Source organism: Tachysurus vachellii, chromosome 5, assembly GCF_030014155.1.
Source record: "Tachysurus vachellii isolate PV-2020 chromosome 5, HZAU_Pvac_v1, whole genome shotgun sequence".
Taxonomy (NCBI): Eukaryota; Metazoa; Chordata; class Actinopteri; order Siluriformes; family Bagridae; genus Tachysurus; species Tachysurus vachellii.
This window is the reverse complement of record NC_083464.1, coordinates 27,747,372-27,771,714: the sequence shown is the minus strand read 5'-3', so window position 1 is coordinate 27,771,714 and position 24,343 is coordinate 27,747,372. Positions and strand designations below refer to the sequence as shown.

Sequence of the window (24,343 nt, the reverse complement as noted above, 5' to 3'; positions counted from 1 at the left end):
CTAATAACAAAGGGCTAGAAACACTAGGAGACTGGAAACACAAAACACAGGAACGGGAACAGGAACAGAGGAACAGGAACACAGGAACACAAACACAAGGACTCAGCAAAAAAGGACAGGCACAAGAAAACCAGTATAAATACGGATGACAATCAGTGAAACACAAGGAAAAGGTTTGCAGAGGGGACAGATAAGGAATGTGTGGGGCTTATACATGTGATACAAATAACAAAAACAAAGGCACATGGCACATATAATTAAAGCCTGCCAGAATGTCCCCCTGGTGTTTAGGCAGGGAATAGTCACAGCCATACCTTGTTGAGACAAGACACTCATGGATGTTGAGTGCTGAGATTTCAGAGAACTTTTTCTCATACACTTTGGATCATGGAAGCTTCCACATGATTTCCTTCACCACTCTCTCTTTCCTTCGATTTTTGCTCCATCCTAATCTCTTGGCTGCAGTGTGCCTCTTGTGTTTCTCTCTTTTTCCTACTATTATTCTCTATTCTCTATGGGAGATGAGGCATACACCAAGAGAGGTAGAAAACATTCAGCATAAACACACACACACACACACACACACACACACACACACACACACACACACACACACACACACACACACACACTGCATGAATAGTATGGCTAGGTTGAACTGGGGGAGAGGGCTGATTTGAGCTTGTGCAAAGGGAATTTCCAGGAAGTGTATGTGTGAGAGAGCGAGTGAGAGAGAGAAGCATCAGACCTTTCTCTTACTCAGTTTTCTGGCAGAAAGAAAAGTTATTTGGCTACAAAGAAAGGGAGTGGAAAAGGATTTTTCCTCTTTTCATTTACCCATGGATTGCTGACACAAGGCAAGGCAGGGTAAGTTACATACTCTACGCACCGTTCAGCTCTGTCCTTGTAGAACGTTTCAGAAAAATTATATTTACACTACACACAACCCATCTTTTATTCTTAAGACTGTTATTAGATAGATACATTTTTTGATCAGTTTCTAAACCAGAAGAATGCTTTTGGCAGACCAGAGTTATTCTCAGACCTCAGTTATACAAAGATGGTCCTTGACTAGGCAGGCATAGACATAGACATTGGATTGTGGTATTTTATATATATAAATTATATTTATATATAAATATATACATTTATATATATAAATTATATAAATATTATCTATAATAATAATAATAATAATAATAATAATAATAATAATAATAATAATAATAATATAATAATAATAATATAGTTATTGACACAGTGTTGTGTCAATCAGACCACACCAAACCTGACAGTGGCTCTTCTCTTACCTGGTCTGATAATAAACTTTAGTAATATGATCTTCACTGATTTTCACTTTATATTAAAAGTTAATTAAATGCTCCATCATTACACTCATGCTTTGTGAAATGGGAATGAAGTGTGTCTGTGATTTTGGACCTCTGACAATTTTCCAGTCAAGCAGGCAGAGGCTGCTGCTAGGTTTCCTCCAATTTTCCAAGTACATTTGCATCTGGACATCTTGGGACATTTCCCATGCACTGTATACACCACAGAATAAAAAATACAGATATGTTTGCTACAGTTGCTTGAACTGACTGAAATATTTTACTCCTACAAGAAGAATATGAGCCTTATTCTTGAAAAATCATGTGTGTATAAAATAGTTGTTGAATTTGTTTGGACCTTCGGGACCAATTGTGTTTGTTTGGACATTCTGCATGGACAGTAGTACACTATTTGTTCACAGTAACTTGTTCTTGGACACCTTGTTGAGGGTTTTTCAGTGCTACTGTCCAGCATATAAAGAGGAATGAGTCTTTTGAGTTTTTTTAGTGCAACATCTGACTGACCTAATTACTTCATAAATAACAGAAGAGTGGTGATTTGGTTACACCACTGCCAGCACAACACATAACTTACTTTTGAATTGTTTTAGACACAATTGTGATTTACGGACTTACATCTGCACGGTAAAGAGGTGTTTAAACGGCACAGTACACTGAATTTCAGACTTTGATCCAGCAAGCTTCTATAGTAAAAGTAGTGCACATACAAAATACAGTGGTTTATGGTAACTATTCATCCGATATTTTAATACGTTTGTAAAAAGCTACCTTTTGTTGGTTAAATCTTGTACTTAAGGTCAAACTGCAAATTGTAATTCCCTGCTGACAATCAGTAGTTTTCACCAAAAATGGTGCAATCATATGGCTGATGAGGTAACAAAGACAGGGCCAGTCCGTAATGAAAACCTCTCCCAGATTCTCAACTTAAGAGGTCGGTTAGGACCCAGTCACTACTGTAGCAGGCAAGAAGAGTGACAGCAGTAACTCCATCTAGTCATTTTTCATTTTAGAAAAAGAATGAGCAAAACAGCAAATTAGTTCCAAATCAAAGTGTTATGAGCATTGCCTGGCAGTGATGTTTACCTGTGACTTCCCATAGCATGCTCAAACCTGAACTTTAAATACGAGACCTATGTAACACCAGCACTGAATCATGGCCAATGGGCTACAAGGTAATGTCAAAGCCTAATACAAGACATTGTACTTGTATAAAAAAACCTTTTTTTTTTTTAGATATTTTGAAGACACTAAATATTCTACAATTACTATTTTGTTATTTGACAGTGACAGGTGAACTGCTACTGTGTGCTTAAAATCTACATGTTACTTTTAGAATAGGTGATCTTGTTGTATTAATGGGGTTGCAGGTAGGCTTACTGCATACCTGTGTTTGGTGACTGCTCACGCCATAGGATGATTCTGTAGATAGAGGCCCTGTGTGTGTTTAAACACTGCCTGAGACATTCCAATGTCTTAGTGTGGTTCAGTTACTAATAAAACATTAATAGGAGGTTATTTAAAATATATAGAGGATATAAAAAAATCTACACATTCACAGGTTTTGTGATGTAAAAATGAAAGCAAGCTATATCAGACAGATCTTTTAAACCTTTAATGTAACATAGCTGTCATACACGTGAAACCGGTTCGATCCAAATGCTGGTTTATTAGTAATATCCAAAAACAGGCAAGGGTCAAAACACCAGGCAAACAGCAACAACAAAGGAAATCCAAAAGCAGTAGTCAATAATCCAGGCATAGGCCAGGGCAGGTAGCAAACAATCACAAACACTAAAGACAGGCAGGGTCAAAACAAGGCAATAGACAGAACAGAGAAATACGCTCAGTATGCAGACAGGCTAAGAATACTTCAGAGTTCTGAGTAAGCTTAAATAGACCAGGTTATTACAAACAGGAAACAGGTGTGCTGAGTTGGTGGTGCAATGGATTGTGGGAATTAGAGTCCTGATGGTAAAGTGCAGCAAATCCTCTGCAGGCCAACAGAGGGAGCCCTCATGGCTCTCAAAACAATAGCAAACATACAAATTTAAGTGAAAACTAATAGAGATGTTTTGCTGAAGAAAGAGAATAAATGGGTTGCATAAATGTACACAATCTTTAACTAGTATTTTGTTCATGCACATCTTGAACTGGTAATTTTATCGCAGTCTTACTTGCAAAAATGCTCCAGATCCAGAAATTGTGAGGGGACATTTATGTGCACAGTCCTCCTCAGTTTATTACTTAATTCATGGTCAAGCTTAATTCAAAATCACTTAATTCATGGTGTCTGAAGACCTAATAGAAGTACTTTATGATCTTTGGATTAAGCAAGCAGACACTACTAAGCAGCAATTGTCTAATTAAACAATATCACACATGCAAGAGTGCAGTTATACTGGGTATTGTCACAGCTATGACCTGCCAAGTAATCACAGCCATGCTGATATTCACTATAATTTCATGACCGTGAGAGTGGTATAGCTTTTACACAGTTATATGAATAAGTTAAGTAAATGACTTTATGGTGAAGAGAATGTTGTTAATACTACTGTACTAATGGTTTTGTATTAGGACGTGGAATTTAATGTGGCAAACACAAGTGAGCTGAGTGATACAAACATTGAAACATGCCGTTATATGAAATATTGTCACTCTAGGAATTACGTCTTTAGAAATTAAATTAGTGGATGCTTTCTGCTTGGCAAATTAGACAGGGATGATATATAATTCTGTGTTTGGGAGTCCATTCTTAATTTAAAGCTACATATTCATTCAATCTAATTTCTGTCAAGCAAGTAGCTAATCTGTTATATTTTCATGTTCACTAAGTGCTAGAGTTGAGGAATCTAATGTTTGGCAGTCCTAATTACCAAATTACCAAAATTGTCATATATTGATTTAATATAATTTAATTTTATATCTAGGTCTTTGGGCTATGCAATTACTATGAGCTATGCTACAAGAAATGAGGACAGCATCTTCCTGAATGTGATGGATATGGTCTCTTCCTAACAGGCCTAACTTATGTAAGATTTATTCCTAATATTTTTAAAACCTGCATTGTTTCAAGCTCCATTTGGACATCAAGCAGTTCAGTGACCTGCTATAAGATACATCATCGCAACACATTGTGAAGAATTAAATACCTCTAAAATGTTGCCCTTAGTTATCTTTAACAGTCAAAATAATATTTTATTGGCTTCAACTTCATTAAGATGTTTTGTTAAACTAAGACCCTGACTACAGCTACTTGTGCCTCATAGGCCAATTTAAGGCTGTGTGATACAATAGATCTTCTATAACCATGTTACAGCAGGCTTCTCGATGGATGTCTCGCTAAGGTTGGAAAACCTCTTTGACCCATAAAGCAGAGTAATACATACTGTATATTACTAGAAACTTTCAAGGCCACTTCAGTCTGGCTTTTCTGCATTCAGCCCTCAATAGAAGGAAGCAGGAAAAGCTTGAGGAAACACAAACAATGGCAACACCTCTTGCCAGATATCATGTTCTTGATCTGTTCCTCATACACCGCACTGCACTCTTGCATGCTAGTTTCCCTTCTATGTATCTTTTTCCTGACAGGAAAGCAGTGGTCTGTTAGGACTTTGCTCTAAACACTCTTAGAAACTTATTTTCATATAACAGATATTTAATTAAATAATTAATTAATTCTAGCTTATTAACAATAATATTAATGCATACTCATTTGGCTGATATTTTGAATATCTGTTTATATTTCTAATTTATTTGTATTTAATATAATTGTTAAATTAGTATCAAACTACTTGTCATCCTAGCTTAATCTGGTATTCTGGTATTTATTTTTGAGTATTTCGTTCCAATAATTACTAGGAATAATTCAGGACCTACACTAAACATGTGAAATACCTACAGTAAATCCATCAGAAAGGCTTTTGAGAAAGTAACAAACTACTGAATGATACACTACACTTTTTTAGAAAGTTCTTGAACAACATTAATTATCAACACTTGACTTGTGTTATGTTGAAAAACTGAAAGTGATTCTGAATCAGACAACATAGTAACAGCAAACAGAAAGGGATATTAAGTATTATTCAGACACATTATTTTTCTCTGATGTGAATTGACATTGGATTCAGACAAAGTGTGTGTTAAATCAGACTGTAAATAGTGATTTGGTTATAAAGAGGAGTATTTTGGACTAAAAATATACATGGCAGTAGTCTATATTACATCACTAGCATGCTTTAGTGCTGATGACATTGGCACTTTGTGATGTGGCAGGAGATGAAGTCATACTTAAATTTCCCCTTTAGAGTATCAGCTTTAAGGCCCTATCCCTCTCACTATCTGCCTCTCTCTCTCTCTCTCTCTCTCTCTCTCTCTCTCTCTCTCTCTCTCTCTCTCTCTCTTACACACACACACACACACACACACACACACACCCCACACACACACATGCGATCTGTACTAAAACATTTAATGCTGCTTTTCTAACATCAGATGGACCCACTGAGATAATGTAAAGCAATAAAAACTTTGCAGGATGTTCCACTGTCTTTAATTACCTTACTACCCACTCTCACTATAAGAAAGAGACATTTCTGTTCAAGGGCAAGTTTATAAGGTGGTATGATAGAATTATTCCAGTAATTACTAAATAGTTAACTCCACTTCAATGGCTAATGTTGCTAGTGATCAAATTTTCTAACAGTGAGAAAAAGTCAAATTTTCTGTTTATATCACATTTTCCCACTACCTAAGTGACTTGTTCCAGTGATAGAAAACAGCATGTTCTGATTTGCCAGTTATTTAAAAGTGCCATAATATTAATACATTTTTAGCCAACATTAGATAATGTTTTATTCTGTGTATACTGTGTATTAACTGTGTATACAGTTCAGTAAGAAAGCATCACAAAAGCACAAATCCAATTCTTTGTTTTGCTATATATTGAATATATTGGTTATTAGAGAGTAAAAGATAATCTAGACACAAGCTTTGCATGCCGGTGTCGTCTTTGCCTTTCCCAAGCACGGATAAATAGAGAGGGTCGCTTCAGGAAGCGCATCCGGCATAGAATGTGCCAAATATTCCATACAGGATCAATCAAGACCTGGGTTAACAATGACCGCCACCGGCACGGTCTACCTACAGGGTGCGAGCTGAAATTGGGCTACTGTTGGTCGAAGAAGGAGAGGAGGGAGAAGGGTTCATAGGCAGAGAGAGAAGTGGAAAGGCAGGAGTGGTACAATTATGCAGAAGGGTAGAGAGCTGGCGGACATGATGGAGAGAAGTAAGGTAGATATACAGTTTGTGCAGGATACCAGGTAGAAGGAAAGCAAGGTGCGTAGTAGTGGAGGGTGATACAAACTGTTTTATTATGGTTTGGATAGGAAGAGAAATGGGGTAGGAGTGATTCTGAAAGTCTGTGAGGAATGTTTTAGAGGTAATAAGAGTGTCAGGCAGGATCATCAGTTTAAAGTTAGAAATTAATGGGGTGATGATGAATGTCTTTGATAAAGATGATAAATAGCTTTCATTTCCTGATATCTAGATATGTAAAATAAAGTAATATGAACATTTATTTAGATAATGAATTTAAAAATAATTTATATAGAAATATAGATGATCAGTATACACTGAACTAAATTAGAAATGCAACACTTTTGTTTTTGCCCCATTTTTGATGAGCTGAACTCAAAGCCTGCCCATACCATAACCGTACCACCACCATGGGCCACTCGATCCACAACGTTGACATCGTTGATGCCATACACACTGTCTGCCATCTGCCCTGTACAGTGAGAAAAGGGATTTATCCATGAAGAGAACACCTCTCTAAAGTGCCAGACAACCATCGAATGTGAAAATTTGCCCACTCAAGTCTGTTACGACAACGAACTGCAGTCAGGTCGAGACCCCGATGAGGATGATGAGCATGCAGATGAGCTTCCCCGAGACAGTTTCTGACAGTTTGTGCAGAAATTCTTTGGTTATGCAAACCAATTGTTGCAGCAGCTGTCCTGGTGGCTGGACTCAGACAATCTTGGAGGTGAAGATGCTGGATGTGGAGGTCATGGGCTGGTGTGGTTACACATGGTCTGCGGTTCTGAGGCCGGGTGTATGTATTGCCAAATTCTCTGAAATGATTTTGGAGACGGATTATGGTGGAGAAATGCACATTCAATTTACGGGCAACAGCACATTTTAGAGTGGCCTTTTATTGTGGCCAGTCTGACACACCTATGCAATAATCATGCTGTCTAATCAGCATCTTTATATGCCACACCTGTGAGGTGGATGGATTATCTCGGCAAAGGAGAAATGATCACTAACACAGATTTAGACAGATTTGTGAACAATATTTTAGAGAAAAAGGCCTTTTGTGTACATAGAAAAAGTCTTAGAACTTTGAGTTCAGCTTGGAGGGGACTGCAATTTGTGAGTGTGTGTTTGTTTGTATGTGTATTAGCAGTTACATAGACTAGTATGAAGGATCGGCAGACTAACAGCTGGGGTATAGTCAAAAAGATGGTGTTATTGTGCATGAAGAGAGCCTTGGCATTCCACAGTCGAAAAAGTTGAAGTCAGCCTCGAAACCTTAATGACTTGGAAACAAGTTGAAAACAATCAACTTTTGTACTGAAGTGTACTTGCAATACAGAAAAACCTGAATAAGTAAATAAATGTATATCAGATAATCATAGAAACAAACAAATAAATTACACAGTACACAAGTATGCAACTTTTAACAACTAACACTAGTATGGAAAGTAGAGCTTGATGGAAAGGGAAATAATTCCATATAAACTTCCCAGTTATGCTAGTTTACTTTGTTATAATAGTGAAAGGCTTAAAATATATAAAAACATAAAACTGTATTGAAGTAAATTTGGTGTATGGGCTGTAAATGTGAGTCCTAGTACCCTTTCACACTCACAATTTTTTTTTACAACAACCTTTTTTTTAAACCAAACAACCACATAATGGGTTGTGACACCTAGCTCACTTTTCCAAGGTTCTTTCCACCCACTGTTTACAAACCAGCACTTATTTTTTAGTAAAGGCTGGTTACATCCAAATAATTAGACAAAACCCATAGTAATATTCAATTTTAGCTACTGTCTATCTCAGGACAAACCTCAGATGCTGCATGTATTGCTGCCAATCATTACTATAAATAATAATGCCAGTAGGTTAGGCACCCTATGGGCAGAGGATTCTGTCCCATTGTTAATGGAATATTACTGAGCTTTAAGCAACCTGAAAGGAAGAGTCATGAATTAGTGTAAACCAAAAAGAGTGGGAAAAAGGAATTTTTTCCTGGGAGTCAAGGGGCTCTGCCAATATCCCTTTGTCAAATCTAATGTGAAACAAGAGAATCAAAAAGAACTTTTTTGCCATTGTGCAAGCACAACAAAATTGCAAATGTGTCAGTCTCCATCTGTGCATTATATCAAAGTCATAGGTGGCACCAGAAAGGGGCTAGCAGGTGCTTCAGCATCCCCAAGAAAGAACAAAGCTCCCCCATAGCACCCCCAAACATTATTTTTCTATAAGCAATAATATAAAGACTGTGTTCTAATTAAGAATTTTCTAGTTATTAATTTAAAAGAACAAATGAAAGTTAAAACATTGACTTATTACGCATGTGTAACATAACGTGACATAGGCGTAATATCATTACATTTTATTTTAAAAATGGAGCAGTTTCTTGTGCCAAATAAGTGACCTCATAATTCTTATTCAGATTTCGCTTCTAATGATTCTAATTTCTCAAATGAGAATATAAACATACTTCAGCCCGAGGTACAGAATGGTTCAGATGTTGATTGCTGGATTTTTGTGCAAAACTTAGCACACTTGTCCATGAATACTCGAAGAGCGAAGGCCCTGAATGCTGAACGCATCATTGATAAATTTATTGTCAACCACAACAACTGCAACATTGTCATGATTTGAAGACTTCCAATAGTATGTGGTGTTATTTGGTTACTACGCGATGATATGGGTGATTTTATGTATATATGCAAAATCGTTGGACAAGGAGGCTGTTTAATTTTGTTATTTGAGTGCTTCTTTAATTTCATAAAATGATGAAAAAAGTTGCACTGTCCTGGTGGTTTGAGACTCAAAATAGTAACTGGTAACTATTATTGAGTACTATCTGGTAAATATAACCCGAGTGTAGGTGTTTGTTGTATTGCTATTTACTGAAATTGTGAAGTGTTCAATTAATGTATATGCGAAATGATTTCATTTTGTAATCTGAGTGCTTCTTTAATTTCATGAAATAAAAAGAAAAAAGATTAAAATCCTAAGCCCAAGACCTATTTTGCAAATATTATTTGTAATTGCTCAGCTGCCCCTGTGAATAATCTGTGAATAACCTCAACACCTGCATTCAAAATTCTCTGGTGCCGCCCCGATCAATGTCAATTCTCACATATTTACAAGAAAATTAAACATTTATAAAAAATATCAATTACAATTTCAAAACATACTCATCATATGTTCAATCTTTAAGTTAAAACTCAAGTTCAAATGCCTGATGTGTGATGGCTCTGCCAGCTTCATCCATCTCTAATTCACAGACCATCACTGAAAAGACATCACTTTTCATTGATATAAGCGTGGGTCAGGGACAGAATGGTAACTCAAGTTTAAATATATGAAGTTTAAATATAGAACAGTAACTGTCAAGTTTAAGTTCATATTCACATTATCTCCGTGTTCAGGCATGTGTTAGTATGTGTGTATGATCTGTCTGTCATGATCTTCACACATAACCCGTCATCTCTATCCACAGCTGATAGCTGACCGTGTCCCCACTACACATAGTGTCATGTGTGCTGAGATATTTTAGTATCAATTTAGTATCAATTTAGCAATTGATATAAATTATGATACCAACTCAAATAATGCAAATGATACATTCCAGGACACTGATATGGCAGTTGTCTTTTTCACAGTGCAAGAATTACACAATCTGCCAGACCTCATAGACACACACTGTGTGTGCTTATAAATGAACATACATAGGGGGCCAAAGTAGGGGAAAAATCAGAGGGGAGTGTAATAGAGAGAGCTTCTCTGACACCTGTTGGTGAGGGCTGTTTTTAATCTTGGCATCACAATCACTTTCTTTTAGCAGACCTTGGGAACACACACATATGCCGAATGAATTTGTTTTGAAATGAAGAGGTTTCTTTAATTCATCTTACCAGTTGTCGCCTCAAATGTTTCATAAACCAGATCTAACAGCTAACAGCTAATTCAGCTCAAATCCTTGGTCTTGCTGAAATGGAAATAGCTGCTGAAAGTGGAGAAGTTGTGAAGTGTACAAGTAACTCATCTAATGAAGGTAATGATTGTTAGAATATAAAGTAACTAACATTGTAACCCCAAGGCTCTGTTGTTTCCATGGCATGTATTTTCTCTGATTCATTTAGTCAGCTCGCTAGAATTGGTCTCTCTCTCTCTCTCTCTCTCTCTCTCTCTCTCTCTCTCTCGCTCTCTCTCGCTCTCTCTCGCTCTCTCTCTCTCGCTCTCTCTCTCGCTCTCTCTCTCGCTCTCTCTGTGTGTGTTTAGAAATAGCACTAGGAAACTAGCATGACACTCACAATGAATGTTAAGCAAACACATAATGCTGTAATTACTAATTATAGCTTTACAGCTTTTGTCAAAACTCAAGAACTGTAACAAATAAACTTTATTTTTCCATGCTGGGCTAATTACAGTACCAATGTGCTATATCTGATAATATTGGTATCAGGACACATGGCTTGAAAGCTAGGACTGGTAGCAGGGTGGATACAACATAAATCTTGCATAGCTTTTCAGCATTTATCCTCAGGTTTTTCAAATGATTTTTCACTAATAAATTTGACAAGCTGTAGCTTCTGCTTGGTTGGAATAAAAACCTGCGCCCATCTTGCCTCTTTCTGCATAAGATTAGACAGCCCTTGAATATAGTCTGAACCTAAGAACATGGATAAATAAAGTACATAAGTTATTAAACATACACTCTTATTAAGTGTCATATAAGTCACAATGTCCTTAAGTAGCATGGTATTGATTGTGTAACTGATTCCAAGACTGTGCAATTAAAATAACAGTGATTGAGTTTGTGATGGTTGTCTCATGTATGCTGTGAGGGGTGCTGAGGGATTGAAGAATGATATTCCTTTAGAAAGCGCACCAGGTGTGATGGGTTTTGTTTTTTTTAAATATAGAAATTTTGGGCTAGGCAACATAAATTAGTTGATTCTCTGTATGATTTTGAAGGTGCTAATTTATCAGTGTGCATGCTTTCTGCATTCTTTGGCAAAGCGGATGCCGGTAGAGGATGCCGTACCAAATTGCCTGGTTCTTACTGGAAGTCACCCTCTGGCAAGTAGTTTTTGAATTCTTTGGTCACTTGGGTTGTATGTTTAAGGTGCTGATGTGTCATTTCCCACACCTGTTTGCTATCTCTGAACCAGGTGTCAGCTGCTTATAAGCCAAGTTTGGTTGGCATTCCATGTGATCAAAGGGGGCTAGGAGCCAAGGTTGCTGAGTTGTATATTCAAAGCACTTGTGCCCATTCCTACTGATTAACAGGATTGTTGGCTAAACACTTCCGCAAGATGTTCTGGTGTGGTTCAACAGAAGCATTTAAAAAACAAATGATATACAACTGATATACAATTAAGGGTCTTGCTCAGGGGCCCAGCAGTGGCAGCCTGGTGGACATTGGAATCAAACTCACACCCTTCCAATTGTTAATCCAGCACCTTAACCACTATGCTACCACATCCCTAACCAATGAAACTAATGAAACTAATGAAACTGGCCTGGACAAAAATGATGATTCCCTTAACTTAATGTTTTTTAAACCTTTTGAAGCAATCATGGCAATCAAGCAATTTCTGTAACTCTCAATGAGATTTCTGCACCTGTCGACAGGTATTTTGGCCCAATTCTCATGAGCAAATTGCTCCAGCAAGGTTTGAAGTGTGCCTTCTCCAGACTGCATGTTTCAGCTCTTTCCAGAGATGTTAGATAGGATTTAGATCAGGGCTCATAAAAGGTGTCCAGAATAGCCCAATGTATTGTTCTTAGCCATTCTTGGGTGTTTTTAGCTGTGTTTTTTGGGTTATTACTGACATTCACTGCCAGTGATGCACGCTATAATTAGGCTGAAAAATCTAAACAAACCCATCAAAGTGATAGCAAAAACATTAGGACATGCCTACTTCTCTTCTTTTGGAAAAAAAAAACAGTTGAAGAACTGAGTCAAAAACAACAGTGTATGTAGGGTTTAGCACAAGATGTAAACCATTAGTAGGACTTAACAGGAAGACCAGATAAAAACATTTAAATTCAAATTTAACTCTATTAATTGTTCCAGAAATATTTAACATTTAACAATATATTTAATATTTAAGAAATATATGGGTGTGTATGGCTGCTTTTTAATGGAACTGGATCCCTTGTATTAATTAATGTGTTTGTTATCAAAAATGTCTGCTTAATTCTGTTGATTATAGGGCTATATTATTTCCCTGTATTCTGACATATTCTTCAATGTCCAGAGGGAAAGTTACAGGAGCTGAATGTGCTGCAATGGCAGAGTCGATCATCTGTGAATCAGGCAACACACCTCAAGAACAGCTGCAGTAAAGATATGGTGAAGCATCACCAGGAATAACCAGCACAAAACTAAAACTTGGTGTACTTGGATTTGGATAGATGCACCTAAAATAACACTGCATTATATAAAAATTATTTATTATTTCATTTCATTTCCAGTATACTGTGGTACACAGCTTAAATAAGAATAACTTTGTCAATATCCAAATATTTATGCACCTGAATGTATGTAGCTATCAATAATATATGCAATATGGGGCAATAGTGTCTCAAATGGTTAAAGCTCTATGTTGTTCTTAAAAAAGACCCTTAACCCTCTCTGCTCCAGAGGCACTGTACCATAGCCAACCCTGAGAATTTCACCCTGCTGCAATGTAATATCTGGCAATAATAAAGGCGTCTTCTTCTTCTTCTTCTTCTTATATAACTCTATTACACTCAGAGAAAATGAAATAAAATAAGGATTATGGAGCAATAAGGAGTTTTATTTGGATCCCAGCATTGTTTCTTTCACTAAATAAACAAATCCCCTAACAATCCACTTCATTATAATTGTATTTCCTTTCAGAGCATCTAAAGGACAATTTGAAGTTGACATCACATAAGGGCACTGAGAACCTCCAAAACAAACAACCCTCAGGTGACACCGTTTTGTGTGAAAAAGAGCCCAGCCACTGCAAGTCAGGACTCATGGATGTGCCTTGTAGCCCCAATGTGGGAGGGGCAAGGACCTCACAAGAAATTCTGTCCATGGAGCCCTCAGACATGGACAAGAAGAGAGAGGCCTTCTTGGAGCACTTGAAGCAAAAGTACCCCCACCATGCTTCAGTCATCATGAGCCACCAGGAGAGACTTCGTGAGCAGGTCAGAGCCTAGAACATACATACAGACCACCTTATACAAAAATTCTCTTCTAGTATCTCCCAATTATCTCTAAGTAAGTTCCTCTAGAGATTAACCCTGCTGGTATTCATGCTTAATTATGATGTGTATTTCTGGTTAATACCAAACAGTAATAGAAGTGGTGGTGTTCAGAATTTGTCATTCAATTATTTATATTTTTAAATGAAAAATCTTTAATTTCACAAAAAGCACACAAATAAAATATATTTAGGACATGTCTATTATTTATAACAAAAAAAAAACAAGAAAAAAAACAAGAAATAGGGTGAAAATTCACTGGACATAACTGTGAACCTATCAAACTTACAGCAGAGTTTGTCCACCTTTTTACCGGCTCCACATTTCTGGGAATGCCTTCTACTAAATTTAGTGAATTTTAAATTGTTTATTCAGCCACATGGTGAATGTCATTCACTGATGTCAAATGAGAAGGCCTAGGGCACAGTTAGCTTTTTAATTCAACATAGAGGTGCTCAGTGGTGTTGAGGTACGTTTTTTGTGCAGGACACTTGAGTTCTTCCACACCAACCTTGGATGACTTCATGGTCCTAGTTTTGGGCACAGGGTCACTGTCATGCTGGAAGATGTTTGGACTGGGTTCTTTAGTTACAGTGAAGGAGATTTTTATGATACAGCATTACAAGGACATTCTAGTCAATTGTGTTAACATCAGTTTAAGGAAGGCTCACCTATAGGTGTGATTATAAGGTGTCCACATACTTTTGGCCATATATTGTACTACTCATCCATTAAAACAGCATCTAAACTACTTTTTCACCTCCTGCTGTAGATTTCCTGTACTACCCCTGAGTTTGTAGCTAGCTGAATTCAAACAGAAACAGTAAAAATGCAGGCTCTTGATTGGTTAGAATGTTAATTACCATACATAGTTGAATATGAAGAAATTGTAGCACCAAATTTGTTGATTTTTCACAAATATCACTGTAGAAAAATAACTGCAGTTAGAATAGACAAAACACGATAAATCAAAAAACAATAACTAGATTTTTATTTTCTAATTTTCTGGGATTTTGGATGTAATATTTTATTACTGTGAACTTATATTACTACACTATGAGCCAAGAGAAACTGGAAGAGAGTTGAAACTTATTATTCCAAAAATTTGCCCTATATGCTATAACATGCAGTGAATATTGAACCGTTAAATAAGATTTAGCATTAAGCCCTGGTGACTAGCTTGGTAGTTATGCTGTTTGTTAGTTCAAATACCAGCACCACAAAGCTGGCACTGTTGGGCTCATGAGCATGACACTTAACCACTGACAACTCCAATAAATGGATTAATGTAAGTGACTCTGGATAAAGATGTCTGCCAAATGCCATAATGTAAATGGTGAACATCAGGAAATTTAGACATAAAGAAATACAGATTATGTTTTTATAATTCTCTATGTAGTTATTTATCATATACTTTGTAGCATAGAGAAATCTTAAAAATCTTTTTTCGTATTGTATTGTCAATACTGGTGGTTTATTTATCCACATATAAAATTTTAAATTTTAAAATTAGGCTTTAAAATCTATATACAGTATTCATTAACTAAATCAGTGAATTCAGGGTAACTATCCAAACACTAATTGTAGTCAGAGTCCAGGAAAAAATCAAAAACCAACAGCAAAAACAATTCAAAGATTCAAAATCCAAAACCATAATCAAGAAAACAGAAACGGTCAAGGTTTAAATGTCCTATAAACAGGAAGTGAGCTGGTGACTTAGGAAGTGAAATCAGAATTTTGGTGAGGGCTCTCTATATGATCCAACAGATGAATGATCCATGGACTGGGACATTACATCTATAATATGCTGTAGATTTTTAAATGCACCCTACAGTATTTTGACCTTGAATGTCTTATTCTTAAATTAACATTAACATAAGCTGAACTCCACCAGATAAAGCAATGTACAAAAATATGGATATTAGGCTTTTTTTTAAAAAAAATCTCCACCCAATGTCTATGCAGGATGAAAGGAATGAGGTTTATGTCCAAATAATGTACAATTCATTTTATCTTCTTGAGTCAAACGTGACAAAAAAACAAAGTCGTCCTCACTTACTAGGGATCGATATACTTGGCCTGTTGGTTATAGGCCTTATTCTTTTGATCGGTCCAGACCACAAATGGAGGCTAAGCCCTTTCCAGCCTATGCCTCCATTCTTTAAGAGTCAGCTTAACAGTGAGGAGCTCTCAGTTCCCAATATCATAATTTCACTCTGCATTGTTAAACTTGTGTGAAAAGGATGCACAGAAGTGAAGCATGCAAGAGGGGGGCAATTGCTGTGAGAGCAATTGGAGGACTGGGGAGCTTGTAAACCTGCTATTTAGCACATCCATTGCCTCCTGAGCACATCCTAGATCTTATAACCAATCCTTATTATAACCTATGGCCACCCCATGACTTTGAATAGCGTGAGAGGATTAATCTTTGCTGGGTCCAATTCAGGTTGCAACATTTCTGTAACAGGATGGTTAATTGTGAACACAATCGAAGCCCTGTGCAGCAATGAGTGAATGAGCATGAAGTGCTTTAGATGTAAATAATAAGGTTGGTGCATTTTGACGAGGCAGCCCCAAGCAGGGATCAAAGCAGGGATCTCTGTTCTTTACAAACTGATGGTGATCTACCACCATGCTACTGAGTAGCTAGGAAGCACACCTACAGAGAAAGATGTGAAAAAATGAAATGAAAGTGGCAGAAATGCACCTGGATCCTCATGATGGTTGCTATTCAGCATTTTAACTGTTGGATATTTGGGATGTTTACTGGAGAAAATATGTAAGAAGGAGATTTGTTTATACAGAACAAAATGCACATACATTTCTTATGCATGATACAGGGAATGCATCATACTCCAATTTTAGCCCACAGCAGAATTTTTGCACAAAACTACAAGAGAAGAAGTGAAGAAAAGGGACTGTCTTCCCTTAACTGACTTTTGATGGTCCCCAGGTCATCATAAAAATACTCAAATTAGTTGTCAAATTAGATTCATTTGTGAATTAATCAATGGTTTTAAATGAATCTTTTAAGTGAACTAATCATTCTTGTTCACATCCTTACATATTTTTCTTCAGTTAAGTCCCACTTGCGTAAATCACATTGTTCCTGCTTTTCACTAAATACTGCATTAGTGTGCAGGCTGTGAAGGAGCATGTGGGACATATTGAAAGAATATGAGTGGTAGATTTATTGATTCTGAGCAAACTTCATTATTTGTAGTTCTTGAACAAAATGAAGAAACTCGTAATTGTCATTTGTGAATTACATTAATAAACTTGGTGACCGAACGAGAAAATTCACAAATATTGACTAAATTCACGTAGTTCATTCAGTTTGCCATCCTAAGATTAACTAATGCAAAACAGTGCATTTTTAAAAGCGCAAAGACGAGCCTTATTTGTTGTTCATCGAATAATTTGCTTTTTCAAAGGATACACTTTTCATGTCTCTTGAAAACTTTGTTTTTTTTAAATTAATGTTTTGAGTAAATGAAACAATGACTTACTAATAATAATACTGCCCCACAGTGCAGGTGTAAAAATATAACAAAAGGGTCACTAAACAAAGAAGCTTATTTGTCACATAGTATAAATTATAGCAAAGTGATATTCTTCTCTTCACTTACCTCAGTTTAGGAAGTTGGAGTCCAAGCACAGGGTCAGATATCATACAGAACCCCTGCAGCAGAGAGTCCTTGCTCAAGTGCTCAAGGGCCAAACAGTGGCAGTTTGGTGGTGTTGGGTCTTGAACTGGCGACATTATGATAGAGTCATGACAGTTTAAGCCACCACTGTCCTGTGAATGAATCAGAATTAAAAAGTGATGTCACTGGGCTGAATCGAAATGATCACCACTATTACACGATCAGCTCTTAGCCCCGCCCCTGTGTACTTGGCCACGCCCAAATCTTTGTTCTCGTCCTCAAAAACTTTGGATCGAATTCATGCAGCTATTCGTGATTTTGTTTATAATGCTCGAGATAATTAACCCAAGATTTGAATAACACGTAGTTACCAGATTTTTTACAAAGCTCAACGTGGATTTTTTTATAATTATTAAGGACAAAATTCTACTGAGTATTTTGACAAAAATTTGTGAAAATATGTTTGAATTTTTAGGAATGGGCCGAAAAATAGGCTTTATATTATAAAAATGAACAGAGCTAAACAGTGACTTAAGGCTTTTTTTTAAGGAGAACACATGAAATTAGTGGACACAATAATTGTAAGTGTAGCACTTGTGTATTTAGCTCCATAGCCTCCCTGAGGTGAACCAGACTCCCCTCTGCTGCCTGAACAGAGAAGGAAGTGAGACTTTGTTGTGCTCCTCAGATTTAGGGCTAGTTTCAGCTTGTGCTAACTCTGTACACGTGCACGCGCGCGCGCTGTCCTCGCGCATTTTCCGGGAAGAGAAATGGGAGAGACGGCATGGCGCGTTACACAACACACGGGTCTGTAGGGGAGAAGAAAAGTTTACACTGTTACGGAGGAAGCGATTTCTGACGGATTACTTTCAAGATCGCGAGAAAAACTAAAGGTACGGTGTAAATATTTGCCCGTGTTTAATGTGGTGTTGTGACTGGATGGTATGCGGATATTTAGAGCTTTTGTTGTCGCTGTTGTTTATAAAGTAGCCCAAAGTGTTTGTGCTGTAAAGTGCCGAGGGATTTACAGCTCATACAACAACATAATGTCACGCATATAAGCACAAACGTATAGACATGCAGCTTGTGGCTAAAGTTTTAGACGGAAAAGTTCCGTTTGTCTCAAAGTAAACCGCAGACACCCGGATTTGTGAGAATAAAACATCATCTGTGGCGCTTTATGGTCTTGCACTGATTTAACATACAACATTAACAGCTTGTAGACTGGGACGTGTTTATATACCGGTTTTGTGTCCAGAACCGTTTCAGTTCCGTGTCACAGCACGATGTCCGGGAGGATCTTCAGTTTCTACTGTAAATCTGTACACAGGCTCAGAAATGTCACAGAAATACACCGAGTTTCTGTATGCAGATGTGCAGTGATTTCACATGCTTTATCTCTATCATAATCTCTATCATAATCTCTATCATAATCTATATAAATGTGTTTAGTGTGTTACAGTCACCACATACAGTCTCCTGTACTTTACACACAAAATACACAAGTCTCTACAGTCATCAGTGGTAAATGTTTAATGCAAATCACGGAAGAAGCTTAAAAAATCAAAGCAAATGAAATAATAATTACATCTGATGCTCTTTAATGTTACTTAAGATTTTATAGTAAGATTACTGTATATTGTGTTCTATATTGTACCACAAACATCCTAAATACTGTTGTTCTCAACATGGGTTTAATCTTCATTTTTAAGCTATTGGGACTTTGAAAATATGTGCAATCGTTTTCCACATTTTCTTTATGTAAACTGAACATGTTTTTAGTAGTAGTACAAAATGCACTTAACACAAGCTTGAAATTCCTAATCTTTATTTGTAATAAGCATCATAAATAAACAATAAGAACATAACAGTAATAAAATGATGCGTCTACATGTGCATGTAATTAAACAGTAAAAAACTGCTGTCAGCAATCATCAATAACTGAACCCATCACTGTAAACTGTTAAACATATAAAACCACTGGCCACTAGAATTTAGTGCAATTAAAACAAAATATATGAACACCACATTTAACAAGTTAGCATCCAAAGGCAGAAAGAAAAGAGATCAGAGTTCAGCTTAAATTCTTTCTTTAAATTCTAAGTGTTTGGATTTTGGGTTTATGGTTCTTGCCTCCCAGAGAATTCTTGCCTCCCACTCTGAATAAAATCAAATGGGTCGTCCACATTTAGAGAACTGATCAAAGCAAAAAGAAGACGTACTGCTTGTGGCAAATTTGGCATATCATCCTCTCCAGAATGATTGCCCTTGAGGAGTTAACACTGTGGGCATGTGGATTTTTGGCAGGCATTTCTTCATTTAAAACTGTAAGAAGCAAACTTTATTTAAATTGATGTTTGCCATCTACATCTGTATCCTAGGAAGAGAAAAAATAAGGAAAATGTTTTTTTTCCATCATTGAAACCGTATAATGCTCTAAAGAATTCTATACTATAAAAATACACATACATAATATTCTTGAGCTAAATGAAATAAATGTCACAGACACTTTCTTGTGAATCAAGTGAAATGAGCTTCAGATCATTATCACCAGAGAGAGATGTCAAGAATTAAAGTCAAGTTTCCAAAACAGATCATTTCCAAAGACAATGATTAAAACACAAGTTTGAATTATTTGGGGGTAAATAATTCTTTCCCACAACTGCATGCCTTTAGAAGACTTTTAATATTATACCCAAGTTTCCTAGATTACATTATTGTACTTTTGCATTCTTCTGAATTATTAGCATCACAGATTTAAAGTATGTTTTACAAAATATTCACAATAAAAACTACTCAGATCCCAAACTTTTAATGCTCTTTCATATCCTCATGTATACCCTCATATTTCCTCCAGTATTTTTCTCTGACTTCCTCCCTTTTTTTTGAAAGATTTCAGTGAAATGTGCAGAGTGTGTGTCCAGTGCAGAGTGTGTGTCCAGTGCAGAGTGTGTGTCCAGTGCAGAGTGTGTGTCCAGTGCAGAGTGTGTGTCCAGTGCAGAGTGTGTGTCCAGTGCAGAGTGTGTGTCCAGTGCAGAGTGTGTGTCCAATGCTGTGTAGAACTCAGATCTCAGATTTGTGACATATAAAATTTAATTTCTGCTCTTGGATGTTCTTGACTTTCTTTGTTCCTTCCATTGGGAAAGCTTCTTTTCTTTATAATAGCAACATCAATACAGACACATTTCTGCAGTTTTGTTCTGTAGTTGACCATTTTAAATTTCAGGCTGTTTTTTCAGCCAGCTGAACCTGTTGATTAGCCCGGCTCAGTCAAACAGGGGTGTGTTTCGATTAGAGCCGCAGCAACTTGGGCAAAGTCTTTATCTCTGGGATAATGTGTACATGGCCCTCGCCAAAGCTTCTAGTATGCAATGTCTCTTCCATCATTAAAACTTGTACCATCTTTCATAAAAGCAAGGTTTCCATGATGTTGACATTATTCATCATTGACAGACAATTTGGGGATTTCAAAATCCTCAGGCCATTCACAGATGACTATCTCTTGAAGGACAATGTCAATGGCCTGAGGATTTTGAAATCCCCAAATTTTCTGTCAATGCTTCAATGTTACAAAAAATTATAGGCTACCAAAGGATAGGGGTCATTGGATTCAGGAGGCAGAGCAAATTGCAGCGAGGGCAAACTGCACAGTTCATAAGAATAGAAGTGCCCAATATACCGTGCCTGGGATTTACAGAGGAACATTATGGCAGTATTGACAGCCAAGATTTTCTCAATCTGCATGAATTCTGGCAAACCTGAACAATATCTTACCGAAACCATGTCAGGGCAGTACTTAATGCCATCAATGTAAACACTAGTTAAAACAAGTACAGTACTACAATTAGGTCAACACAGCCACAGATATTACTGAATATAAACAGGAAAGGTGGTGTCAACTGCAGACCTTGTTCATTTGTACTCCTGACTTAAAAAAAAAAGAACGATAGGCGACTACCATTTGAAAGTTTTGGCCAGCATTAGGGGACTTTTTTAAATTTTGTGCATCATGGACCACTTTCTTAAAGAACTCATGTTTTCCTTCAAATCTGATTATCCATAAATTCCTCAATTGCCCATACATTCTGATCAAGTGAGAATGGTGCTCCATGTAGTGGTGCAGCTCAAAGTTTGGTAACATTTCTAATAGCAAAGCTCTGTGTTCCGAGATCTTACAATTCACAAATCTTTCAATATCTCTCAATATCTTTTAACAACATTCGAATTTCCTAGGTATGGTCATTCTCTCCTACTATGGCCAATAAAGCATGGAAAAAGTCTCAAGAGGGTCCAATTCTTATGTTTATTTCCCCCTGTTTGCTTAGTTGTGTGAGATTGTGGAATAGGCTGTGGGTGATCAGTCCTTTCTGAAAATTTATATGGGAATTGTATGATGCCACCATTAAAGGACTCCATGGAAAAGTAATGTTTAGCAATTAAATTGTATAAGCACAAAGCCAAATATTCTACAATCATCATCTTCTGCAAAAAAATTAATAATTATATCTATAATATGTGTGTAACTGCTATAATTGAATAAAGTCACACTTGACTCAGGCACCTCGTCAAAGACTATCTTTTTACAACTTCTGCAACATTTCTATAATTGGTATGTACACAAAATATTGATTACCTCTACTGATGCTGTATTCAGCATTCTTGACAACTGGAAATTCTTTCATGAAGTATGAGGCTCTCCTTCTGGTTGTGGAAAGATGACCTCCTTCATTTGTACAGTGTAACAGCACATTGCCGTGAATATCCACCCTGACAAGCTCTTTTACAACTGAGCTGTCTCCCTCAAAATAGTGCTTCACAAGAGCCTGCCGTATAAACCTGCCGTATTGTGCTATTTATTAGAGGCTTGAGTAATAAATGTGTTGCGCCACTGTAAATATGCAAGATTGTCTGTCTGCATTTTCATAAAAAGGGATGCCAAATTGTGTTCCAACTTTTGTTTTGTGTCATCTAAATGAAAGTGTTCCTCAGTCATATTAGATTCATCTACACCACTGTCAATGAGTGGAAGTGTTGGACCTTCATCTGTGTAAATAAATGGAGTAGTTACCACAAACCCCAGTTAAAATGCTCATGGCAGTGGTGGTGAGGTGCCTTACTTTTATTGTCATTAAATGTAGAGTACACATTTGTCTTTGAAAGGACACTGAACTTTTTTGTTATTCCTCAAATAAGTACACAAAAGGGTAAAATAATCTGGATCACTGCATGTATCAATTAAGTCACTAACATGGCACTTGTACCATACTAGAGGAACGCCAGACAGACATGATGCCCAAATTGTTTGTTGAAAATGGATTTTTGTACTTCTAAATCATTGAAAGACTTAAAAGTGCATGGACATTCTGAATTTAGGCACGGAATAGGAACAAGTCAATAATATGTTCCATGGCTTATGTCATAGTGCTTAAGAAGTTGTGCCCTCTTTTCAGATGTGTAAGTGGAGAGCTTACATTTCCACTGCATGACAGATGATCAACAGACAAACCTGTATATAAAAAAAAAAGTTAGTTACTCTTTCATTTGAGATTTAACAAACAAGAAAATCAGGCCATCCTTAAAAATATTTTGGTTTGCAGTAACAGTAAAGGGTCGGTAGGTAGGTCTATTTTTTTTTTTTTCAAGTTTCAATGTAAAAAAAAAAAGTACAATTTTGGTAACGGTGATTATGTAGGTATGAATTTAAACAAATTAGCACATCGTGACGTCACTGACTGGGTCTTCAACCCGTGCCTTCGGGCGCAACATTGCAAACCTCATTTTGATGCAGGCTATATAGACCACAAACAAATTTGTTTGAACGGTGACCGTGAACATTTTGTTTACTGCAGCCGCAGCCATCATTACCAAGCGCGAACACGTTGACTCTGACAGTGAATGAGAGGATGAGACGAAGCGAACGCACAGGCCATAGTGTGACATCCGTTAACCAATAGTGTAAACATAGATGACGTCACGGGTTTTTATTTAAAAGAAAGAACGTAGCCTTTGTTTGTATGTAGGCCTAGGCAATTTATATATTTACAATACTTACTAAAATATAATTAATTTTATTTTATTGCTTTTGTATTAGTTGTTTAAAGAGTTAAAAAAAATTGGTCAGTCTTGACGCAAATTTACAACCGGCAGGTCGGTTGGACTTAAAGCAAAAAAAAAAATTGAGTCGGCCCTAAATTGACAGGGTCGGTCGGGTTACAGCAAACAAGAACATTTTTAAGGATGGCCTCAGATAAATAGTTTATTCAGAGTGAAAATTATCTATAGTTGGGCAATGCATAATTATTTTAACACTCAGACCATTAAAGTTTACAGGTGAACATATTATTAAATAATCTTTAATGCTATTTATACCATTGTCTATCAAAATACTACCTAATGTTGCAGCCATTAAAAACATTCTAATGAAGTAACGAGTCTATGCTCTTTGTCGCCTTTTTATGCAGCATGTCAAGTTAAAAATGGTTATTTTTAAAAGAACGTGTCTGAAGACAAAGCGGTCTACATTAGAGTAAATGCAGCCTGTCTCTGTCTGTCTGTCTGTCTGTCTGTCTTGCCTCACTCAAACGTAAAAGTAGCCAGAGAGTGTCCCAAATGCTGCAGAATATTATTCACACACAATAATACTAATTCCCACTCATAAAGCAATTTATTTGACAGTTTTTAGCAAGTTGTTACTAAATATTGAATGTCACATCACGGATAGTCATGGGTGAACAAAGTGCTCGGGTACTCGTGCCGATACTTAGTTGTGAAAATGGGCAATTGTGGGCTAATAAATACACA

The 24,343-nt window shown here is 36.7% G+C and overlaps 2 protein-coding genes across 9 annotated transcripts in view; both read left to right on the top strand.

Annotated features, from left to right (window-relative positions):
- Positions 1–664: 664 nt before the first annotated feature.
- Positions 665–24,343, top strand: part of LOC132846282 (sickle tail protein homolog) — a 35,181-nt gene continuing 11,502 nt past the window's right edge. The window contains exons 1-2 of one of the 3 annotated variants that reach the window (XR_009648479.1): positions 665–867; positions 13,543–13,676. Coding sequence is in view for 1 of the 3 variants with exons in the window: in XM_060870933.1 (XP_060726916.1) it covers positions 10,644–10,704; positions 13,543–13,838 (357 nt within the window). In the remaining 2 variants the exon portion in view is untranslated. Of the gene's footprint in view, positions 868–4,345; positions 4,379–10,610; positions 10,705–13,542; positions 13,839–24,343 lie in introns of those variants that run through there. The other 2 variants (XR_009648480.1, XM_060870933.1) reach the window with 2 other exon arrangements.
- Positions 18,223–24,343, top strand: part of si:ch211-285f17.1 (sickle tail protein) — a 63,298-nt gene continuing 57,177 nt past the window's right edge. For 4 of the 6 annotated variants that reach the window (XR_009648478.1, XM_060870930.1, XM_060870929.1 and 1 more), the window contains exon 1: positions 18,224–18,435. The gene's annotated coding sequence lies outside the window, so the exon portion shown is untranslated. Of the gene's footprint in view, positions 18,436–24,343 lie in introns of all 6 variants that reach the window. The other 2 variants (XR_009648477.1, XM_060870932.1) reach the window with 2 other exon arrangements.